Genomic DNA, 19,081 nt, shown 5'->3' with positions numbered 1-19,081 from the left:
GAATTATGGCCTGGCTCTGTTCTGTTTTGGTTGTTCACAGTTACTGTATTGGGAGTTTTTATCGATAATTGGGAAATTTCAGAAGTGCCTATTGGCAGGTGTTTTTTTAAGAGAGTAGTTCATGCAGAGCACAGCGTTTTCCAGTACATGAAAATTGTTGACCATCACAAGAGAATCATGTGCCTTTTCTTTTTTCCTTATTGGGGGAAGCCTCTCCTGAATGTGGCTTTGCACAGTCATGCCCAGTAGGCCTCTGGCGTGGGTGGCTTGTGCTTGCTCAGGCAAATTATGACAACGATGATTTGGGAGAGGAAACTTCTGGTGCTTCAAGTGAGTAAGAAGTTTCACTAGTAGTAAACATCACAAAACATACTTATTTCTACTGATGACTTTGGCTTAGGTGGAAATTTTTTTTGGTAGCATTATTTTCAGTATTAAGTTTTTATATTTTGTTTTGGTTTTATTTGTGTGGATGTGTCTTCTAATAAAACTGGGTGTTTCTGATACTATTTTTATATGTCCCCTTTCAACATTATTGAGAACATGTGCACTTAGCTGCATTCATTTAAAATTTACAGTTTGATAAAGTTGTCTACCCCTGTGAATAGTCACCACAAACAGGGTAGAAAGGATTGTCATCATTTCCAGAGAATTAAGTCACTAAGAATGTTCATGCACAAATCTTGTGTGGCAGGGATGGCATTGTGGAACAGTGGGTTTATCTGGCCCCCCCCAGCCATGCTGATATACCATATAGATGCCAGTGTGAGTCCCAGCTGCTACATTTCCAATCCAGCTCCCTGCTAATGCATTTGGGAAAGCAGTGGAAGATGGCCCTAGTGCTTGGACCTTGGCCACCCCTGTGGGAGCCCCAGTGGAATCCCAGGCCCCTGGCTGTTGTGACCATCTGGGGAGTAACCCAGTGGATGGAAGATCCTTCTCTCTCTTCTCTTTCTCTCTCTATAACTCTGCCTTTAAAATAAATAAATCTTTTTTTAACAAAGTCTTGTGCAAATATATTTTTTCATTTATCTTAGGTAAATGTTATTAGCATGGACAGGTTATATGGTGAGCACATATTTGAATTAAAAAAAAAAAACTGACAGAAGGTCTCTAGTGTTATTGTATCATTTACATTTCAACTAGTAATATAAGTGAGTTCTAGTTCTTGCCAGTACTTTTTAGTAGTCTTCTAAATTTTATCCATGATTATAGTGTGAAATCATTCGCTCACTGTTCTTAATCTGTTTCCTTTATGATTATTAAAATTGAACATCTTTCCATATATCTATTGGCCACTTGAATATATTTTCTTTTGTGATTGTGGTTAAAATCATTTGCCCAATTTTTAAAATTGAATTTTAAAACTATTGAGTTGTATCAGTTTTTCACATATGCTACATGGCAATCTTTTATTAGATATGAGTATTGCAAATATTTCCCCTAATGTTTTTTAATATTGATTTATTTGAAAAGCAGATTTGGGGGGGAAGAGACAGAGAGAGAGAGAGGTCTTCCATCTGCTGGTTCACTTCCCAAATGTCCACAATGGCTCAGGATTGAGCTAGGCTGAAGCCAGGAACCAGGAACTTCTTCTGGGTTTCCCATGTGGGTGCAGGACCCAAACAGTTGGGCCAACTTCTGCTGCTTTCCTAAGTGTATTAGCAGGGAGCTGAATTGGAAGTGGAGCAACCAGGACTCAATCTGGTGCCCGTATGGGATGCTGCCGTTGTAGACAGTAACTTTACCCTCAACACCACAATGGTGGCCCCATCTCCTCCTCCTCCTATTTTTTTTCTTCAAGATTTACTCATTTGTTTATCTATTTGAAAGGCAGAGTGGCAGAGAGAGAGAGAGAGTGGGAGAGACAGAGATCTTCCATCTGCAAGTTCACTTCCCAAATGGGCACAATCCCAGGGTTGGGCCAGCCTGAAGCCAGGAGCCTGGAACTCTATCTGGGCGCCCTTATGGGTAATAGGGGCTGATCCTTGCTGTTCCATTAGTTTTTTCTTCCCATATTTTGATGCTGTGTTGTTAGGTGCATGCATGTTAAGGATTATTAATTATGTCTTCTTGGAGAATTTACCTACTTATAATGAAATGCAGTGCCCCTCTTTATCTCTGATAACTTTCCTTGCTCTGAAGTCTTCTCTGCCCAAAATTAATAAGCTACTACCACTTTTTTTTTTTTTTTTTTTTTTTTGACAGGCAGAGTGGACAGTGAGAGAGAGAGACAGAGAGAAAGGTCTTCCTTTTGCCGTTGGTTCACCCTCCAATGGCCGCCGCGGCCAGCGCGCTGCGGCCAGCGCACCGCGCTGATCCGATGGCAGGAGCCAGGAGCCAGGTGCTTTTCCTGGTCTCCCATGGGGTGCAGGGCCCAAGCACCTGGGCCATCCTCCACTGCACTCCCTGGCCACAGCAGAGAGCTGGCCTGGAAGAGGGGCAACCGGGACAGAATCCGGCGCCCCTACCGGGACTAGAACCTGGTGTGCCGGCGCCGCTAGGCGGAGGATTAGCCTAGTGAGCCGCGGCGCCGGCCACTACTACCACTTTCTTAAGTGTTATCATGGCATATATTTCTTTATCCTTTAAGTTTTTTTTTTTTTTTGACAGGCGGAGTGGACAGTGAGAGAGAGAGACAGAGAGAAAGGTCTTCCTTTGCCGTTGGTTCACCCTCCAATGGCCGCCGCGGCCGGCGCGCTGCGGCCAGCGCACCGCGCTGATCCGATGGCAGGAGCCAGGAGCCAGGTGCTTTTCCTGGTCTCCCATGGGGTGCAGGGCCCAAGCACCTGGGCCATCCTCCACTGCACTCCCTGGCCACAGCAGAGGGCTGGCCTGGAAGAGGGGCAACCGGGACAGAATCCGGCGCCCCGACCGGGACTAGAACCCGGTGTGCCGGCGCCGCTAGGCGGAGGATTAGCCTAGTGAGCCGCGGCGCCGGCCTTTATCCTTTAAGTTTTAAACTATGTGTATCTTTATATTTAAAATAAATTTCTTGTATTAGATGTGTATTTGGATCCTTGCTTTTTGATCTACTGGACAATCTGTTTGTAAGTAGACAATTCATGCTCAAAGTGATTTCTGATATATTTTTTACATTTTTTTGTCCCTTTGTTATTCCTGTTTTTGTCTCTCACTCTTTTCTGCTTTTTGTGGTTGTAACTGAGCACTTCATAGGATTCAAGTTTTTCCCTTTCTTGGCACATCAGTTATATTTCTTTTTTTAACTTTTAAGTAATTATTCTAGAATTTGAAACATACATTTCCAACTAACTCAAGTTCACTTTCATTTTTTAAAATTTTTTAAAATGTTTTTTAAAGATTTATTTATTTAATTGAAAGAGTTACACACAGAGAGAAGGAGGGGCAGAGGCAGAAAGAGAGAGGTCTTCCATCCTCTGGTTCACTCCCCAGTTTGCCTCAATGGCTGGAGCTGTGCCAATCCGAAGCCAGGATCCAGGAGCTTCCTGCAGGTTTCATACATGGGTGCAAGGGCGTAAGGACTTGGGCCATCCTCTACTGTTTTCCCAGGCCACAGCAGAGAGCTGGATTGGAAGTGGAGCAGTCAGGACTTGAACCAGCATCCATATGGGATGCTGGCACTGCAGGCAGCAGCTTTACTCATTAGGCCACAGCGATGGCCCCTCAAGTTCACTTTCAAAAAACATTACATTGCTTCATGGGTAATGTGAGTACTTTTTGATGACAGAATCTCAATTCTTCCCTACTGTCCCCTGCATCATTAATTTTCAAAAAAATCTACAATGCAGTAATTTTTCAGAAACCAAATTCGAAATCAGATGTAACCCTTGTTCTTGTTAAGAACCTCTACAGAACCTGGAGGAAGAATGCATGTGGGTCTCAGAAACTGAAATTAGAAAGTTAAGGCACACAGGATGCTTATCTCTGTTCTTCGGTTTGCTTCTTGTCATTTCCCCATTTTTTTATAGAGTAGGAAAAACAAGGAAGGAAGAGGTGGGCGAATGCTTCTCATTTCTGATTCTAAAATTCTTTTCAGTAAAATTTATTTTTATTTTATTTGAAAGACAGAGAGACACACAGAAAGATATCTTCCATTTGCTGGTTTACTCCTGAAATGACTATAGCTACCAGGGCTGGGCCAGGCCAAAACTAGGAGACCAGAACTCAGTCCAGGATTCCTACATGAATGGCAAAGGCCCAAGTACTTGAGCCATCATCTATCTGTTGCTTCCTGGGGTGCACAGTAGCAAGAAGCTGAATTGGCAATGGTGGAGTTGGAACTGGAACTGGGCATTCCATTATGGGATGTGGGCATTCCAAGTGACATATCTATCACTGTGCTAAATGCCCATCCTAGATTCTAAAATTCTTGGAAGGGGCTCTACTCTGTTCATCTGGGTGAAGTGACTGCTATGTGGTTAAATATCTTTGCTTAGGGAGTGACATCAGTAGAAGGCTGTTTAATCAGAGCTGCTCATGTGGGATACCCATAGTGGACCAATTTCCATGACTGGGGCAGAGGGGGTGGTGGGTGGATGCAGAGTTGGTTTTTGTTTTATTTTTAGAGTAACGGTTTATTTACTTATTAGAAATACAGAGCTCACTGTCTAACTTTGCCTGTCAAAAAATAAATAAATAAAAAATAAAAAAGAAATGCAGAGTTAGAGAGAAAGAGAGTGAGATATCAATTTTCCATTTGCCAGTTCAATCCCCAAATGCCCACAATGACTAGGGCTGGGACAGGCCAAAGCTAGGAGACTGGAACTCCATTGGGGTCTCCCACATGAGTGGTAGGGCCTAAGTACTTAGGCCATCTTTTGCTGGCTTTCCATGTGCATTAGCAGAGAGATGGGTCAGAAGCACAGCAGCTGGGTCTTGAACCGGCATTCATATGTTATGCAGATGTTGCAGGAGTGGCTTAACCTGCTGTGCCACAACACCAGCTCCAGAGTTGTGTTTTGAAAATGATTGACAAAGAGTGGTATCTCATAAATGGAAAATCAATTAACGTACTTTGAATGTAAATTTTAAGATATTAGCATGTTTTTCCCTGTGCTGGCTTTGTGATGACTTTTGTGTAATTTTAGCTATGGTTAACTGTGTATCACATGGAATAAGTCTTACTGACTTCTACCCTACTACAATTCATGACATTGGTTTCCTTTGTCCCTCTGTAAATACTTCTAGTTTCAAGTAATTTCGTGCATGCATGGAAAGCAGATGACACAAAACAATTCAGCACTTCTCATGGAAGGTAATGTGCTTCCTTATCTAGTGGCCAGGACAGAGAGGCTGGAGGGTTGACCTTTGTTGAAACATCAGGTGAAGGCCTCTCTATGACTAGTTGAAGAATATGGTGATGTGAGCACTGTTATGAGGCGCTCTGAATGATCCAGTCTCTGGGTGTTCTCCAAAGAAGCCACATTCTTTGTTGCCTCTAAATCTTTGCCAAGTTGGAGTGGTGGAAAGAGCATGGATTTAATTGCATCTTAGATTTGCATTGAAATCCTACCTCTTTCATCATCTAAGTGTGTCATCTTCATTTGGCCCAGAAATGCAAGTGTTCGAGTATTGTAGAAGAGACAGGTGACACTAGAACAGGTGTGGAGAGATATTAAATACGGAGTTTAGCAGAAACAAGCATCGTCTACATGAAGTTCCCCCACTGTAGCTGGTTATGTTAAAGTGATGACGTCACTGACATTCACCTTTGTAACAAGTGAGATGTATCAGAGACTTGGGTGGTCCAGCCATCTCTCAGCTAACCACTAACATTCCTGAACACATTATATTAGTTTGCGGAAAGTGTTGGCTTCTATGAAGAGTCTTCAAAAGATACATGTAAAATGCATATTCTGAAAAAGCTGTGCATGGATTTCAAAATTTTTAATCCCTAAATAAACTTATCTTTTCATTCTATTTCCTATAAACTTTCTGAAGTACCCAAGTGTATTAAATGATGCTTATAGTTTCAGGGGTTAATTTTTACAAAAGATGAATTTTACTATATTTTAAAAATTTAATCCTGATAATTAGATTGCAAGTTCAGAAACACAATCTGTAACTGGCGCCGCAGCTCAATAGGCTAATCCTCCGCCTGTGGCGCTGGCACCCCAGGTTCTAGTCCCGGTTGCTCCTCTTCCAGTCCAGCTCTCTACTGTGGCCCAGAAGAGCAGTGGAGGATGGCTCAGGTCCTTGGGCCCTGCACCCGCATGGGAGACCAGAGGAAGCACCTGGCTCCTGGCTTCGGATCAGTGCAGTGCACCGGCCGCAGCGCGCTGGCCGCAGCGGCCATTGGAGGGTGAACCAACGGTAAAGGAAGACCTTTCTCTCTGTCTCTCTCTCTCACTGTGTAACTCTGCCTGTCAAAAAAAAAATAAAATAAAAATAATAATAAAAAAAAGAAACACAATCTGTGAGCAAAATTCACAGCTGCACTATCTGAGAACATGTGTGTGACTATGCAGGAAGGAAGGGAAATTCATCCGAAGGCTACACATTAGATAATATCACCCATTTGCGGTAAAATTCTTCTATGGAAAAACTCCAGGAGAAAATAAATCTTAATGTAGAAACAGTGGCTTCTACGCTATTAGAACTCATGACATTTGTTTCCTTTGTCCCTCTCTCAATACTTCCAGTTTCAAGTACTTCATGCATGCATGGAAAGCAGACGACACAGAACATTTCGGCCCTTCCTATAGAAGGTGATGTGCTTCCTGATCTAGTGCCCAACACGGAAGGGATGGAGGGTTGAACTTTGTTGAAACATTAACTGAAGGCCACTCTGTGACTAGCTGAAGAATATGGTGACCTGTGGGTTTTTGGTGAACTCTCTACCTGGTATAGGGATAATCCTATGAGTATCAAAATTAACTGAAAATCGATCTCTGTAAAAAATATGAATGGGAAATGAAGAGGAAGGAGGAAGAAAGGAGGGTATAATGGGTGGGAGGGAGGTAGAGGGGGAAGAAGCATCATGTTCCCAAATCTGTATATATTGAGTGCATGAAGTTGTATTTCTCCCATCCAAGTACTAACCAGGCCCAGCCCTGCTTAGCTTCCAAGATCAGACGAGATCGGGCACGTTCGGGGTGGTATGGCTGTAGACTAAAGTTGTATTTCTTAAACAAAATTAAAAAAAGAGGAAAAAAAGTTAAAAAAAATTATATACCACACTTCCTTTTTCAGAAATAAATATTACAAAAATATCTTATCAATAGGCATCATTATTTTTCATTTTGTGAGATTGTAACATCTAAATAAAAAATAAAAATTTTTAAGTAGCCCAACTTGAATACTATCTTAGTTACTTCCAATGAAAGTACTATATGTTTTCCAAATTTATGTTTGTCTGAAAGGCTGCCCTTAGGGACAGGCATTTGTAGTTTTGATGTTACCAATTTTTTTTTTCACTCATCAAAATTTAGAAGGAGACAATGCCGTTACTATTTATTACATTTTATCCTGAAGAGCATGGATTATAAACTAATTAGATAAATCTAATAGTGTCTATCACCAGAGATTGTCCTTATTGGAATAGCTTTGGTGTTCTAAAACAGAATTTGGAATCCTGTTTTCTTTCCTATTTATTTCTATATATTAAAAGTCCTATGTTAATTTCAACATATGTTACAATACTTACTGTTTTTGTAATAATGCAAAGATAATACAGAGAAGATTAGTTAATGTTTGGATTAATTTTAATACATTACATGTATTTTGCAAATATTATTTTTGTATGTAAGTCCAATATTTCTGGAATAAGGTCAGCAGCAAAGTAATCTTTGAGTACAGCTCCATGTACTATGTTGTAGATAAACTTAGCACATGAAGTGCCTTATCATAACAGCTTTTCTTTGTCATTCTCCTTTTGTGTGTGTCCAGTTAATACTTCACTGACTGTGCTGATGGGTACAAAGGCTGTACTCTGTTGCCATCCTATCCCATTGACAAATGTGGTGCTAATAACATGGGAAATAATCCCCAGAGACAGGCCTATCTGCAAAATATCCTACAAGGGAGGAACAAATGAGATCACAAAAAACAACTGTACTGATGAGAGAATCACCTGGGCCTCCAGACCTGATGTAAACCCTGGACTTCAGATCCACCCAGTGGCTCTCAGTCATGATGGCTATTACAGGTGTCAAATGGCAGCATCTAATGGGAATTTCGATCATGGGTATCGCCTCCAAGTGTCAGGTAAGGGACATCATGTATGTAGCATTTCAGATCACTAGATTTGACACCAAAACAAATACCTCTGTAAATTGCATATCCCTGATGGTAAGATTTTTTCCTTAAATCTCCGCAGTTTGCCCTGAAGTGACGCTGTCTCCCGTCAAGAACAGAACCGCGGTGTGCAAGGCTGTTGCAGGGAAGCCGGCTGCGCAGGTCTCTTGGGCCCCAGTAGGGGACTGTGTCACTGAGCAAGAACATTGGGACAATGGCACAGTGACTGTCTGGAGTACGTGCCGTTGGCCAGATAGCAATGTGTCTGCTGTGACCTGCTCTGTCTCCCATTTGTGTGGCAACAAGAGCTTATCCCAAAATCTACTTCCTGGTTAGTAATTCTCCTAGTTTTGTATTTGATATTTTTATTCTTTCAGAACAATCATGTTAAGAGGGGATAAAGAGTGTGTAGAGATATATCACTCCCCAAATGCCTGAGAGAGAGAGAGAGAGAGAGAGAGAGAGAGAGAGAGAGGGAGAGGCATCTTCCATCCATTGGTTCAATCCCCAAATGCCCCTAACAGTGAAAGCTACGTTAGACCAAAGCTGGGACCCTGGAACTCGAGTCAGCTGGGTGTCCCACGTGAGTATCTGGGATTGAAGCACTTGGGCCCTCTTCCACTGCCTTCCCATGTGCATATTCAGGGAGCTGGGACTTGAACTCACTCACCGATATGAGAGTGTGTGTCCCAGGTGGTGACTTTAACTGCGGAGCCACAATGCTGGCCCCGAGATGTATACTTCTAAAATAATATTTGTGGTTTTTAATTAAAGGATAAAGTATAATTTTAAACAAACACTTATTTTTTAATTAGAAGGGTAAAGTCACTTGAAATTGCCTTCCATGCACTTCTAGTCTGGGAAGCTTTTCTCCTCTAGGTTCTTTCTGGTGGAATTTCTTAAATGTTTTATAATAACATCCATGATTCACTTTATCCCTGTTTAGTTCCTTCACTCTGTGTTTGCATTCTACTCTCATTTGCTATTATTTTAAAATAATTAAATATTATTTAATCAATATGATATAAATAGTTTAACTTCAAATTTCTCTGTAAGGCTCTAATTGAAAAATATTAGCTCTGCCTTTGTTTTTCTGACCCTGTCATTCTGTTCTCATTCAACTCCTCAAATGAATCCCATTTTTCTGAATAATGTACTCGTATTGCTATTTCTTTATCAAATTTAGACACTGTCATATACTTCCTCTTATGGTAGATGAGGATTTTACATTATTACTTTCTTCTTTGTCTCATCCTTCATATGCAGTAGTAGAGCAATTTTTCGTTAAATGGCCAGTGTTCACATTAATTTGAATTATGTCAGTCTTATTAAGTAGCAAATAAAAAATTACTTCATGCTTTCTTTTTTGAACAACTTTTTGATTTTTTTGAACTTCATTATTGCTTTGCTTTTATTTCACTTCCTTAATAATGTATATAGCAGGGCTGGCGCCGTGGCTCACTTGGTTAATCCTCTGCCTGTGGTGCCGGCATCCCATGTGGGCGCTGGGTTCCAGTCCAGCTCTCTGCTGTGGCCCGGGAGTGCAGTGGAGGATGGCCCAAGTGCTTGGGCCCCTGCACCTGTGTGGGAGACCAGGCGGAAGCACCTGGCTCCTGGCTTCGGATCGGTGTAGCTCTGGCTATAACGGCCATCTGGGGAGTAAACCAACAGAAGGAAGACCTTTCTTTCTGTCTCTCTCTCTCTCACTGTCTAACTCTATCTGTCAAAAAAAAAAATGTATATAGCAATTGTGAATTATCACTAAACTCACTGACAAAGCTAGAGAGTCTCTTAGTAATATTTTCCAGATGGTCAGATTTATTTGGTGTTCTGTCTGTTGCAGTATTTTTCTTGAAGGCATCTCTTCTTGAGTTTTTCCGTGCTCTTGGATTACTCTGTCCTGGTTGCTAACTAGACCTGCTGCACAGCTATTGTCCTGGACAATCTCTTTGCCTCAATCCTCTGCTTGATCCTGTGTCTACTTTAATGTAAGTTCCTTTTGTCTTCCAAATATTTGTTTTGATCTCTTTCTTTCATATCCCAGACTTTTTCAGCGCTTTGGTAATCCTTGGCTATTGATTCATTTCAAAGTGAACATTAAAGAGCTGTTTGGAAGCCCTACTATCTGATGGTGTGGCTTGTCACCTGATTAGCTTCAACACAATGAGGAAGTGGTAATACCCATGCATGTGAAGGGTCTTCCAGAAGTTCACAGACAGTGTATATTATGAAAAAACTGTGTATGGGTTTCAAATGTTTTTGTACTAAACTAGATCTTTTGATTACACATTTCCATAAATGTTTTAAACTACTCTAGTATCTGACAGTCTTTTCTCTGGGACTGTTCAGGTTTTGTAGAAAATAACTTTCTGTGTCTTGGAGGGATGAGCCTGACTGTCAGTGTTTTGGGAGGGGATGTGGGGTTGGTGTGTGCCCCCCACTTTTCTGAGCTCAAACTTCCCTTGAATACCTCTATTTAGGCTGACACTCAAAACTTCATTTCTTTTTAAAATTTATTTTATTTTTAACTGACATATAATTGTATATATTTATGGGGTACACAGGGATTTCAAAACATGTATACCTCATAGAATGAGCAAAATAGAGTAATTGGTATATCTCTCACCTTACATATTTATCATTTCTTTGTGGAAAGAATATTCAGAATCCTCTTTTAGCTATTTTTAAGTACTTGATATTTCCTACACTTTTTGGAATTCTGTGAGCACTAAGGTTTTTCCATATTCCACTGGGTAAGTCATTTGTTTTTCTATTCATTTTTAACCTAAAGATCAGTGGAAATTTTTCATCTATTCTTATTTTCATCCATGTTCTCTTTGTCTTTGTAGTATATGCTTTATAATTTTTCTTTACTAATTCTTCAGTAATTTTAAAAGGTGGAGAAATGAAACCCATGTGTTTAAACCAATGCTTTCAATATTCTTTCCTAAAGTGGTATTTTGTTTTTTGTCTTTGAAAAAAGACTAAATATCCTGTCAGTGGTGTTTGACATTCCGCTGTCCTGTATTACAGTACAATGTCATACTTAGGGGCTCTCAGAATCGAAGGGACCATACAGACTAAACTCCCATAAGTGCAAAGGTCTCCTGTGTCTTCCTTGCGTGGTACTCGTCCAAAGGCAGAGCTCTTTAGTTTGAGAGAGTTTTGAAACAGTGGTGTTGGCTGTTTTTAACAGTAAAACCAAACTTTCCTTTTCAAACAAAATAAGCTGTTGAAGGGAGGTGGGAGGACTGGGTGCCAGGCTGCTCAGCCTCCACTTTGCCATATTCTGCTGCCCCCAAGCCACATACATGGAACGCCGGGAGCACAGTTTGAAATCCGCTGCCTCTCAGAGATGGCAAGTCCTTTGTTGACTTGTGTGCTTATCAGAGTGACTTTACACTATGGTCATCAGCTAATAGATGCTTTAGAGTTGCTGCTATACATTCATTTTTGTAGTGCCCTGGCAGAAAGATGACTTCAGAATTGTTTTTTTTTTTTTTCCCAACTACTTTTCTTATAGTAACTCAGTTATTTCTGAATATTGGAAGTGAGAAACACCTTGCTCTTACTTTAACAGAGAGATCTAAATTGCACAGATATGCTATAGGAATTCACCATTCCCATATCCTTAGTCAAAATCCTGACATAGGGTGGTGTTTTGCTGGAAACTCTAGAGTCTGAATTGATAAAGAGATTCTATTATAATAATTTTTTGAACTATTGATCAGTAGTGTTTGAAATGAAATCACAGAAATTACAATGATAGGAAATTAATGTGCAATGAAATGTACTGTGAGACATCCTTAAACAATATTATATATAGATATATAATCTGGTTTATACATATTATATATAATGGATTTTATTTTTTAGAGAAGTTTTAGATTCACAGCAAAACTGTGTGAAGACTACAGAAAATTCTCATATAACCCTTGCCCCTATGAACTCAAAATCTTGTCTATCATGAACAGACATATCATGCTAATTGGTGAACCTATATTGATATATTGTTATCATTCAAAGTCTAGTTCACTCTTGCTGTTGCACATTCTATGGGTTTTGATAAGCATGACAATGCACCCACATTTATAGCATCACACAAATCTGTTTTGCTGTCCTAAAAGTCCTCTGTGTTCTATCTGTTCACCCCTCTACCTCCAATACCTGGCAACCGCTGGTCAAATTTTACTCTTTTCCTAGTTTTGCCTTTGCCAGAATGTCATATAGTGGGAAGCATACTGTATGTAAACTTTGCAGATTGGCTTGTTTCATATAGCAGTATACATTAAGGTTTTTGTATGTATTTTCATGGCTTAATAGCTCATCTGTTTTTAGTACTGAATGATATCTCATTATCTGTACTTACCATATTTGAATCTATATATTTTTGTGTGTGTGTATATATATATATATATATTTGTTTCTATAATTACAGATCCTAAAGGAACATCACATGAATATATTCTATATATCATCTTCCCTATTCTTTTGGTCGTCATAGGAACCATTTGGTTTTTGATCTGTATCTACAGGTATGGACTAATGAGTCATTTTTCTTCTTTAGTGTTATTAAACTAGAAAAGAGTTGCAAATATTGACTTGACTGGGTAGATTAGGATGCTAACACTACCTCTCATAATCAAGAATAGTATGCTGAAGGTGTCAGAATTGAATTACTTTGAATGATGGGAGGGACTTTGCTAGGTTATTTAGACATACAAAAATGATAAATTAGGCAATTTAGGATAAGAATTTGAGAGGATGTATGATATTTTGTTTTGATTTGGGAAAGTAATTACAATTCCTTTTATGTTCCAAGGATGCGATGTCATATATATTCTATTGCACAGTGCTCCTATTGCATAATTTTACTTTCTTTTCCAATAACCAGAATTTTCTTATTTGGATTTTTTAAACACAAACAGTATTCATTCATTTTTGATAGTTCATTTCTGGTTCAGTATGGCTTCTATCAAAATGAAGCACAATTGTCAGTAGTTATTTAATTTTTCATTTTATAGCTGAACAGTGGTTTTTCCTGCACTCACTGGGGCTTAATTTATTTTTTATAGAAAATGTAAGTTGCAAAAACCAGAAGCTACTCCTGCTGTTGAGGAGGTAAGATCAACCAAAAAAACAAAAATAAAAACAAGAACAATAAAAAAAGAATATTTGCAAACTTTTAAGCCACATAGCCTGAAAAATATAACAGCACAATTTTTAATTTGTGGCAATATTCATGTTTTAGTTGAAAAATGCAAACATTCTGATTCAACTATTACAATAGTCAAGTACATTCATTTTCTTAATTAGCTGTCTACCAAGTACTATTTATACTCTATTCCAGAACCACATTTTCATTTCGTGACTGTAGCCTAATACACAAAATGTTTGCTTCATCTGGGCAAACTTTGGAGAAACTGAATTCATGTTTCTTCCCCCAGGAAATGATCTCTAATTCTTGGCTCCCCTCTTATAGTGTCATCATCATTTCCCTCTTACCCAGACTTAAAAACTATGCTGATCCTTGATCTTTTATAACCAGCTGCTAACTATGTCTTTGACTCTGCTTTGGAATAATTTTCATTTCACTTTGTTCTTTTTCCAATCCACTTACTCACAGCTATAGCTTCACATAGAGACTTAAGTAAACAACAGTTTTTTGGGAGCAGGTAAAATATTGGAACAAAGCTTTGCTCTTTAATGTTTATATCGGTCCTAAAATACAAGTATAAGCACTATGGGCAGATACTAAAGCTTCTGGGCACTTGTTAGGAAAACACAAATAGCTTCTGTAACAAAACACAAGTATTTTATGCAACAATTTCTGATCTTTTCAAACTGAGTTTGACTTTGAATTATTTTTTAGGATGAAATGCAGCCCTATGCCAGCTACACAGAGAAGAGCAATCCACTCTATGATACTGCAAACAAGGCAAAGATGTCTCAGATGTTACAAAGTGAAGTTGATGGCATGGGCCTCAATAGTTTATAGGTCATTGGAATTAGCACCAGGGAAAATGAATCAGGATAGTTCCAGAACAGAAGATCTATATTAACATTATATTGCAAAACAGTCCCTTAGAAGAAAAAGACATTCTAAAGGATTTGCATTTATATCCTAATACAATTGGAATTTTAGAATCTTAGCTCTTTCTTTGAAGAACGTGTTATTACAAAGAAAGCACATGCTTATGATAAAATATTCAAATTGTGCAATACAGTAAATAATGAAAACCAAGTTTTCTCAAGAAATAACAATGCAGGAGCAAGTATCAACAGTTTCTTATGTACCTTTTAGAAAATTTTTATATATATATGATCAGTGTATTGCCTATGGTATGTTGGTGTGTTTATGTGTCTATTTATGTATATATAATACACATACACACAGGCACATACGTATCCCTGCCAAGACAGGCATGAGACATACTGTAATGTTGCTCTGTATTTATAAAATGCTGAAAACATGTCTTGGGTATCTTTTCATGTCAACACAAGCAAAGCTACCTCATTCTTTTTATCGCTACATAAAATTCCATGTCTGGTTATGTCATAATTTAACTAAACACAGTCCTAGTGATTGGACATTTAGATGGTTTTGAGTTTTGTGTTATAAACTATACTGCTTAGAATGTTTCTTGTGGATTTATCTCTTTACATTTGTTAGAGAATATCTGCAGGATAATTTACTTGAGTGGAATTGCCAGATCAAAGGGTGTGTATTTTTATTATTGAAAGATATGTCTAATTGTATCAATTTATATTCCCTCCAACAGTGATTGAATGTGCCTCTTCCTATACTCTTATTTTAATATCTGTTATTTCTACATCTCCAGTTTCCACTTTCCCTTTTCAATCAACTAGTTAGTAAATATGATGTAAGATTATAAGTATTACACTATTTAATAAAACAGTTTATATTTTTGTCATTTGTAAGACAGAAAATGCATGTGTGAGGATGTCAGTTTTGTCTGAATTCATCTCTCTAAAAGTGTTGATATTTAATGCCAGTAGTTTTGCAGATGTGACAAGTTGGAATTGTGTTTTATGGTGTCCATTCTATTCTGATGTATTTATCAACTAACAAATATCTATGGACTATGTAAGCAGCTAATTAGGCACTGTGGAGGAATTGGTTTCTATGTGCTAAAAGAGTGGCCAGGAATTTCTGTGACTCTCTCCTCCATTTTTATGTGGACTAAACGATTGGTTTTATGTATACAGAGGATTTTTAATATCATGAAAAATATATCTAATTATGGGAACAATGAATCTGTTTTCTCTAGAACAGGAAAAGCATTAGTATTTTTTCACTATGATGGAAATTAAAGTAATACCCATTCATGTTATACCGTCTGAGTTGGTTTATTTTGTTATATTAATATCTTTTCTTTCTTCCAGACATTTAAGTTATTGTAGGCTTTATCCTGAAAGAGATTTTTAGTTTATTTCAGATGTAAAAATAATATTATCACAGTTGGTACATGATTATTTTGATCAAACCATTTGACATGACCAAAAAACCCAATCAGTTAAGTATCTGCACATAATTCAAATATTATCAAGTTGTGTACAACAGACATTTTAACCCTGTCCTTGAACTTTTGTTAATCCTTCATATATCCGTGGTTGGGATATGGCTCAGTTAGCAAGGCCAATTCTATGTTTAAATATCACTGAAGAACAAAACTGTGAGTATGTCTTAACTTGACAATGCAAAAACAAGCATGATAGATTAAAGGAGGAGGAAGCAGGGTAGGGGAGGGAAAAACGTTCAACCATGATGTTCAGAAATGAATCTGAAAGCAAAAGAGGGGGGTAAAAGGATTGAATAAGAATCTCAGATCACAGTATTAGAACTGTCCAAGTGTTGGCCAAACCAACTGCGGAGCCTTGGAACAAAGATAGCTTCTCAATAGTCTTTTAGATGATAGATGGTGAAATCTTGATACCCCTTCAAGATTGATCTTGGCTGAGGAATGCCCTGGAAGATCACAGCCACAGCTCAGAAGCTGAAATGGGTCCTGACGGCATTTTCAGCTGGAGGCCGTCGGCTACCTGCACTCTTCCCAGCTGAATATGTCTTTTCTTGATGGGAAACTGAACGCTCACCTACATTATGCCTCCTTATTTTCAAGTCTTCTGTGACATTTCATTTTAGGCATACCTCTTATTTTAAAAATTATAGCTTTTTAATTAAGAGGATGTAGCTGATTTTTATGTCATTTGAAAATTTTCTCTTTAATAAGGACATTTAGACCACACATATTTGTTTGATTACTTATGTATTTGGTCATGTTTTTACGGTATTATTTTATATGTCTCATTTACTATGCCCCTCTTTTTCATTTTAGCTTTTCCTCAGTGCTTTCCTGGATTTGTTAATTCTTTCTCTCTCTTCCAACACCTACTAATTTGAAACTTATCCATTATAATTCACATAATTAGTAGATTTTTAATCTATAAATATGTAAAATAGTTTTATTAATATATAACTTACTTATGTAAAGTCTACAATTTATTAAATTTTGTGCATATTTAAATGTACAGCTTAAAGTTTGACAGTTTTACACCTGTGAAACCATTAGCATAAACAAAATAATGAACTTTCCCATTGTCCCTTAAAGTTTTCTTATGCTTATTTGTAGCCATGTCTGCAAACCCTTCTTGTTGCCCCATCCACCATTCCCCAGGAAACTATTGCTCTGCCTTCTGAAACTGTGTATTAGTTTATGTTTTGTCCTCTGTTTTAACGTGGAAGTGTGATAGTTTTAGATTATATACATAGTCTTATGATTCACTTTAAAGAAATTTTTGTATATGGATGAGGTATTGGTTGAAGTTCATTTTATTGCATATGAATGACTTTATATGTGGATATCTCAGTATCACTAATTTGTCTCTTTATCTTTGTTGAAAATCATTTGCACTTACATGTATGGGTCTATTATTTTTGAATAATTTTTTTTATTTATTTGAGAGTCAGAGTTACAGACAGTGAGAGAGAGAGAGAGAGACAGAGAGAAAGGTCTTCCATCTTCTGGTTCACTCCCCAAGTGTCCACAACAGCCAGAGCTGCGTTTATCTGAAGCCAGGAGCCAGGAGCTTCCTCCAGGTCTCTCATGCAGGTGCAGGGGCCCTTGTATCTGGGCCATCTTCTATTGCTTTTCCAGGCCATAACAGAGAGCTGGATCAGAAAAGGAGCAGCCGGAACTAGAACCAATGCCCATATTGGATGCTGGCACTGAAGGTGGAAGATTAACCCACTGCACTAAGGCACTAGCCCCTGTGTGGGTCTATTTATAGAGACTCTCTGCTGTGTTTCATTTCATTATATGTCTATTTTTATTTCAATATCTCAGGTTGCTTCCACCTTTTGGCTGTTTGTGAATAAAGCTACTATGAACATGGTGTACAAATATCTGTTCATGCCTCTGCTTTCAGTTCTTTTGGGTATGTGCCCAGAAGTGGATTTGCTGGGTCACCAGAGTGGGAAATATCAAGAAAACTGCAGTTTTTTTTTTTTAGAAAGTGCACACCTCTTTCTATAATGACTATATTGTTGTATAATCCAACTAGCAGTGCAAAAGTGTTCCAATTTTTCTACATCTTAGTGGGTAGGAATTGGTATCTGTTTGATTTGTGTTTCTCTAATGCTTAATGAGGCTGATTATCTTTTCATCGGCCTATTGACTACTGGTATACATCCTTTGAAGAAATGTATTTTCAAGTCCTTTGCCCATTTTAAAATTTGGTTCTTCATTTTTCGTTGCTTTTCCAAACAACAAAATGTTCCAGTTTCCTTGTGTACCTTCTTTGCCTCGAATCTGGAAGAAACTATTTCCCCAAGAGTCCTGGTTCTTTTTCTTGGGAAATGGCATAGAATCCACAGTTTGGATCCTAGGTGTGCCTGTTGTTACAGGCGTGGCATTGTTTTTACAATGAGCTTTGTCTTGGTTACTGTTTCTGTAGTCTACCTCTTTTAATCCTTTTAATCTCTACTTTTTGTGTCTGTTGTTAAGTATATCAAATTTTTATAGAAAGCTTTTATTTAATAAATATGTTTCATAAGTACAATTTTTGGATTATAGTGGTTCTTCTCCCCATACCCACCCTCCCACCCCTACTCCCGTCCCACCTCCTACTCTCTCTACCATCCCATTCTTCATTAAGATTCACTTTTAATTATCTTTATATACTGAGGAAGGATTTCAACAGTTTGCACCCACAGACACACAAAGTATAAAAAACTGTTTGAAGACTAGTTTTACCATTAATTCTCATAGTACAACTCATTAAGGACAGAGGTCCTACATGGAGAGCAAGTGCACAGTGACTCTCGTTGTTGACTTAACAATTGACACTCTTATTATGACGTCAGTAATCACCCGAGGCTCTTGCCATGAGCTACCAAGGCTACGGAAGCCTTTTGGGTTCATAGACTCTGACCTTATTTAGACAAGCCCATAATCAAGTAGAAGTTCTCTCCTCCCTTCAGAGAAAGGTAGCTACTTCTCTGAGGGCCCCTTCTTTCCACCAAGATCTCACTCACAGAGATCTTTCATTTAGGTTGTTTTTTTTTGCACAGTATCTTGGCTTTCCATGCCTGAAACACTCTCATGGGCTTTTTAGCCGGATCCGAACACCTGAAGAGCTGAATCTGAGACCAGAGTGCTATTCAAGGCATTTGACATTCTGTGAGTCTGCTGTGTGTCCTGCTTCCCATGTTGGATCATTCTCTCCTTTTTAATTCTATCAGTTATTATTAACAGACACTTGGTCTTATTTATGTGATACCTTTGACCCTTAATCCTATCTTTCTGATCAGTTATACACTTAAACTGATCACTATAACTAG

The 19,081-nt window shown here is 38.4% G+C and overlaps 1 protein-coding gene across 3 annotated transcripts in view; it reads left to right on the top strand.

The window, feature by feature from the left end:
* The window catches only part of CD200R1 (CD200 receptor 1), a 57,364-nt gene extending 41,792 nt beyond the window's left edge, over positions 1–15,572 (top strand). For 2 of the 3 annotated variants that reach the window (XM_051858840.2, XM_008266943.4), the window contains 6 exons: positions 6,624–6,689; positions 7,870–8,187; positions 8,300–8,548; positions 12,656–12,752; positions 13,293–13,338; positions 14,090–15,572. In XM_051858840.2, the coding sequence (XP_051714800.1) occupies positions 6,624–6,689; positions 7,870–8,187; positions 8,300–8,548; positions 12,656–12,752; positions 13,293–13,338; positions 14,090–14,215 (902 nt within the window). In that variant the 3' untranslated portion in view covers positions 14,216–15,572. Of the gene's footprint in view, positions 1–6,623; positions 6,690–7,869; positions 8,188–8,299; positions 8,549–12,655; positions 12,754–13,290; positions 13,339–14,089 lie in introns of all 3 variants that reach the window. The other variant, NM_001329065.1, reaches the window with a different exon arrangement.
* The last annotated feature ends 3,509 nt before the right edge of the window (positions 15,573–19,081 follow it).

Source organism: Oryctolagus cuniculus, chromosome 4 (genome assembly GCF_964237555.1).
Source record: "Oryctolagus cuniculus chromosome 4, mOryCun1.1, whole genome shotgun sequence".
NCBI classification, from domain to species: domain Eukaryota; kingdom Metazoa; phylum Chordata; class Mammalia; order Lagomorpha; family Leporidae; genus Oryctolagus; species Oryctolagus cuniculus.
The sequence above is the reverse complement of the archived record's forward strand: the minus strand, read 5'-3'. Positions and strand labels throughout refer to the sequence as shown.